Source organism: Etheostoma spectabile, chromosome 7 (genome assembly GCF_008692095.1).
Source record: "Etheostoma spectabile isolate EspeVRDwgs_2016 chromosome 7, UIUC_Espe_1.0, whole genome shotgun sequence".
NCBI classification, from domain to species: domain Eukaryota; kingdom Metazoa; phylum Chordata; class Actinopteri; order Perciformes; family Percidae; genus Etheostoma; species Etheostoma spectabile.
In genome coordinates this window covers 19208416-19214384 of record NC_045739.1, presented here as the reverse complement: position 1 = coordinate 19214384, position 5969 = coordinate 19208416, and the positions used below count along the sequence as shown (strand labels likewise).

The following is a 5969-nucleotide window of genomic DNA, read 5'->3' as shown; positions in this document are numbered from 1 at the left end:
CACACACACACACACACACACACACACACACACACACACACAAACACGCACAGTCACTCTCACAAGGATTAAGTCTTTTTGAGACTTTTCAGACAAACTATAAAAGCAGACAGGAGTCAGATGTTTTTTTTATGAGCACTGCAGCCAAATGACTCATCCGCAATCAAGTGTAGGTTTCACTGGACTACTTGAGTACACCCCAGCACTTTTCACTGCTGCTTATAAATCTGCAGCATATCCTTACTCACTTTCTTTTTAACAAGTCCTATCAACTGCTAGCATTTTAAGACAGCTGTCCTCTGCATGTTTTTCATGTATTTCTGAAATGACATGATTAAAAGTTTGACCAAAGAGACATACTACATACACTGATTTCTTATCTTTCTGGTCATCTTTTTCTGCATTTAGCTGCAGCAGAGGGTCCATCAAATTCTCAACCTGAGAGGAGGCTCTGTCAAAGTAGTGCGACACACCATGAGAGGTAAGTAACTTTATTTTCTTTAATACGACCATTTCTCAAATAAAATCAACCTCAACAACAATGGTATTGTAAAACTAAAATAAATAAATACCATTGCCTGTACTGTGCTATTTCCCAGTATAACAACATAGGCAGTCTTTGCTCTGCTTTCTCTGCGCTCATCTGCTGTTATTACTGCAGATGTTTTACAACAAGGGTTTATGGCCCTCCATATTGCTGGGGGGCTTTAATGTAAAACATGAAAGAATAAGGAACAAACTAACTTCTTGTAACTGACTTCTTTCTAAAATATGATACAAAATAAAGGTATATAACAGGTTGAATTAGAAAGGTCTTCTCTTTCTCTTCAGTTCACCTACTTTTAAAAATGTACTTGTACTTTAAACAAATAGCCTTATGCAGTTACTGACAAAACACAAAAATACCAGTATTTTACTGCATTTTTAACTTTTAAGTTGAAGGAATGAATGCAAGAACTAGGTTTGGTTTGACCATAATACCAAACCCAAGTGATAGTAACTACGAATCCCTATCAGATATAAAGGTTTCCCTAGTCCAAAAACACAAAATCCTTTACCGCTGAGTGAAAAAGAATAAAATAAGAAAAGTCAGATGTATTTAGTTGGGGTGACCCTGAATAGACCGTTCAAATTCGATAAAAGGACACGGACAATCATACGGTTGAATCATTGCAGTGGTGGAAAATGTGATCATGAAACAAAGGATCATTCTATCGAGGCTACATAAGTGTGCTGAATGTCCGATTTTACATAGAATTGCCTGGTTTCTTCCAGTAAATCATGATAGACAGCCTATTTTGGAATTTATTTATTAATCCAAGAAATTGCACAGAAACGTAGCACAAGCAGAGCACTAAACGTGTTTTTTTAATTTTATGGCATATTATCAGCTGTGGGAGAAGCTTAGAAACAGCTGTTTGTGTTTGTAGCTCTATCCATGTCGTTTTGCTTCTGTCTGTCTAGTTGCATGGGGGGGGGGGGGGGCAGTAAATTAGGGCCCAAAGTTCTGATTTTAAGCAAGCAGGCTGAACCAAACTAAGTGATGTGTTCTGTCTGTCTGCTTCACTCCTTTGACAGCGCGGCATATGCACACACACACTCTCTCTCTCTCTCTCACGCGCAACACACACACACACACACACACACACACACACACACACACACACACACACACCCCTAAGCCACAGTCACATTATGTATCTCGACCAATAATGTGTTTTTTTTTGTTTGTTTTTTTACATAAATCGTAAAGAGAAGGGGCAAGAATACATTTGACAACTTGTGGCCTCGGGTGTGTTTCAGCTCTTTTGTCTGTGTGGAAATAATGTCACAAATGAGATGAACAACATGCTTTGACAATTAATCTACCACAGGCAAGACTTAACCAATGAGATTTGACTATGTAAATCCTCGGGGAGTCCCAATAGTACCAAAATTTGGCATGGTAAAAATACACATACCTACTAAAACAATTCCGATTACTTTTGGAGAAGCATTTTATTGACAAATGTTTTTAAATCCTGTTTCCTAGTGCTTCTTGCACTGGCAAGAAGCAACATGTCAGGGGGAAATGTTGGTATAATCGCTGCTCTTTGGCTATGGTTGTAATTACATTGTAAGCCCATGCTGTTTGCCTGCCAATTGGAATATACTGTATATAAATGATATCAGTAACGTCATTCTTCCTTCCAGTTATAAATAACCTATAGGCTATTTATAACTGCTTTCACATCCCTATTATGCATCCATATTGTGCTAGAGATCTTCTACTAGTCCAGGACTAAAAAGCATATCTGTATTTTTCGGTCGAATAGTGATACACGATATAGACCTCTATTTTCTTTGCTTTTTTTATTTATTTTTTTAAACAAAGTGGGCTAAATGTTCAATTCAAGGTCAAAGCCACTTTTCACAAGCTCTTTTATTAAAACAGATGCGTATGCTACTCACAGAGTGAAGGCTGACTCATTATGAATGGGTCCAGCACAGGTTGAATGGCGGGTCAGAATAGTTGCACACGTTGTGTGTATGAAATGTCTGTTTTGTCACTGCGCTGCATTTTTATGAACTATGATATTCTGGCCATGGGTCACCTCTCTCGCCCAGTACCAGCAGGCTCCGTCTCACACGCTATTACTCATTGAACTGAAGTTAGTTTTATTCAATAACTTCTTAGTTTTCTTGCCGTGGCCGCCACAATAGCAGAGTTTACCAGCGGAAACACTGGTACAAATACAGGTGTGCCTCTCATGCTTAACAATAAACAGCTGTGTCAAGAACAATTAAAACTGTATCCAAATAAATGAAATGTGGGTGGTCGCCACAGTGTCTTTCCATGTTGCTGGGAGCCGTGTGTGAGTGAATGGGATCGGGGCTTACTGTCCTCCGTGACTGTCTAAATCTAGAAACTAAACTGCACGAGGCAGGGAGCACCCACATGATCACCCACATGATCAGACAGTGGTTTACAGAGCAGTAGATTGGCTTTGCAAAAAAATACCTGGAGCATTCTATGTTCTATGAACAGAGGATGATAAAGGTATCAATATGGCACTGCTAAGGTATAAAATGCTACGGGGGGACTTTAAAATTATGCAATAAATAAACAAATCAAGCATCTGAAATATCCCGGCATAAATGAATACAAGTGTTTATTGCTTACTTCACATTAGCTGAGTACAGATGGTAAAACAATACGCAGAAATGCGCTGAAGCTCTGCATTGTAATCTAATTATAGTGTCATTGTGAGAGGAGCGGAGACTGTCATTCACTCTTTTTTTCCCCCATCACAAAGATTTCCTTTCCTGCTGTATTTGTTTTGTGTTTGGTTTTCAAAGACCTAGCAGGTGTGTTTTTTCCTTCCCGGTGCAACATCCATCCTTCCTGTATCATTGTCCAATAAAGCTTGAGGACGAGTCTCGATTTACACACCCTCTGGCTCCCGGTGGCACGTAGCTCTGTAGATAGAACCATCCGTCATGCATGGCGATGCCAGCAACCGTGGCAAATTCTACGTGTGTGTGTGTGTGGTGTGTGTGTGTTGTGTGTGTGTGTGTGGTGTGTGTGTGTGTGTGGGTGTGGGTGTGTGTGTGTGTGTGTGGTGTGTGTGTGTGTTGTGTGTGTGTGTGTGTGTGTGTGTGTGTGTGTGGTGTGTGTGTGTGTGTGTGTGTGTGTGTTGTGTGGGTGTGGGTGTGGGGTGTGTGTGTGTGTGTGTGTGGTGTGTTAATGTGTGTGTGGTTAATTGTGTGTGGGTTAATTGTTGTGTGGTGTTACTTCTGTTGTCATCTGTATATTTGCATACACGTGTGGCTGGCTTGTCAAGGTAGTTTTCACAGGACGTTTTGTGCTTACTAACATGATTTTTTTTGGGTGTGCACATCATGTTTGCTGTTAGCATGTGTACATGAATGTCTTTGCACACATGTCCTTGCTTGTTTTCATGTGCATATGTTTTACAATTTAACATATCTTTGAGAGTCTCAGTTTAAGAAGTCAATGCATGTGTGCCTGTTCAGTTTTGCTTTGTTTAGCTTGCATATTTACTCATGTGTGCCCTTGCATGTGTATACTTCAATGCAACACTTCATATATATTCATTTGCATGTTGTGTGTACTTGTTCTTGCATGATCTTGATGGGACTTATTTATTTGTTATAAATTGTGTGTGTGCGCGTGTGCACTCACCCTTTCCATTAGGCCACACCGTGGAGCCCTCTCCCATTTTAAGTGCTCCGCCCGGTCAATGTGAAACTGCAGAAGAAGGTTAAGCACATGCAGAGTGTGTCACCGGCTCTGCCATCTTGACCTTCATGGCTTTAGCGCGCTGAATGAGAAGCAGTTGTGCCGGAAGGACAGGCTTAGCACACTGGAAGGAAGAACAGTGATTGAAACCCCCTGTGAGGTTTTTCACTTCAAAAACTATAGGCAGGTTATGTTTATAAATGTGAACATTTCTTGGACTTACGGTAAATGACACTGTATCTAGCATTTCAGAAAACACTAATGGAGAAACTATACGACAAGAATAGAAACAGGACATTCAGAGGATATGAAATTTGCTTTCTGTCGCACTTGTTGCAGTCCACAGCTATGGGCAACACTACAGGAATGGGGATCTGTCCCAGTGACAAGCTCATTTTCTCCTTTGCCTTAGGGTGAAGTTATGCTTTATCAGAACAGGTTTGTAGGACGTGTTTTCTGACCTCATCAGAAGGGGGAAAAGGGGGACCACACTGGAAGTTGAAGTGAAAATCCAGTGATTGTTATCCCCCCCCCCCATCAGAAAGTTGTGCGGGAAGCTTTTTAACCATGCGTCAAGCGTTTCAGATGAAGCAAATTGTCACTTTTCCCCTTTAATTTAATTTCGGTTTCATGAGCCTGTCAGAGTGTTGTTCTTCGTAATCCGGGTGGGATCCATAACTTGGTGGCAGAGGACCTGCCTTGGAGTTACTGTATGTATCCCTTACTTCAAGTATCTCTGGCACTTATGACACTCAGAATCTTGGCATATAGGCATATACATAGTTGATGGATATGGTTAAAATTATTTTTTATCTTTTTATAACCAATTCCATGAAAAGACAAAGAAAAACATTGGGCCAAAGAACTCCACTATTATCCCCAAAAATAATTGAAATACCCCTTAACATGGAAAATGTAATTTGACATTTTTAGCATAGCGATCAAGATGTGCAGTGGCACCCGCCCAACATGGAACTACTCTCCAAAGATCAGAAATGCAGTTATAGTAATGAAGTAATCCGTTACCCAATGTGACAGCATGGCTCTTTTATTAGTTGGCCATGCATGCTACGTGTTAATGCTGGCGTTTTCCTTGAAAACTGCTATTTTCGCAGAGCAGCTCTGCAGATGGCTGGCTAAACGTAGCCATACAAATTAGCTGGCGATTTTTCCAGTGATGGTATCATTTTAGAGATATCTTTGCAAAATGCATAATTTCAGATCTTGCACTTTCATATTTGCCTGTTCATTGTATCCCCACATACTGTATAAAGAGTCTTGTTGTTCTGATGCATTTGATAGCATTATTGTGTTAAAATGACCACACCACAGGAGCATCTGTCCCAGCTGGATCAGACCTGTTTCAGACTGGTATAACAGTGTTTTGAACGAGAGCTCTGTGTGCAATCACACTACGAGTCCTACAGTGTGTCACTATCCTTGGCTGCTGCTGCAGAGACTGCTCCTGGAAATGATTTTCCTTGTACTCATGGCAGATCAGTCCCAGTCACTAACCTGAGTAATGGCGATGCTCAGTACTGTATTGTCCTCTGGCGTGTTGCCGTGGTGACAGAAGGAGAGAGTACCAGCATGTCAAAGAAAAGGTTCTGCAGAGAGTTGAAGAGTCACCGTATCTCTGACCTTTCTGTCTGTGGCTGACTGCACCGCCATTTATAGACATGGAGAGACACACACACACACACACACACACACACACACACACACA

At 40.9% G+C, this 5969-nt stretch overlaps 2 protein-coding genes across 3 annotated transcripts in view; both read left to right on the top strand.

Annotated features, from left to right (window-relative positions):
- The window catches only part of e2f1 (E2F transcription factor 1), a 408003-nt gene that overhangs the window by 119748 nt on the left and 282286 nt on the right, over positions 1-5969 (top strand). The gene's annotated exons all lie outside the window — the stretch shown is intronic.
- The window catches only part of ctnnbl1 (catenin, beta like 1), a 62365-nt gene that overhangs the window by 53540 nt on the left and 2856 nt on the right, over positions 1-5969 (top strand). For both annotated transcript variants that reach the window (XM_032520849.1, XM_032520848.1), the window contains exon 15: positions 409-481. In XM_032520849.1, the coding sequence (XP_032376740.1) occupies positions 409-481 (73 nt within the window). The remainder of the gene's footprint in view (positions 1-408; positions 482-5969) is intronic.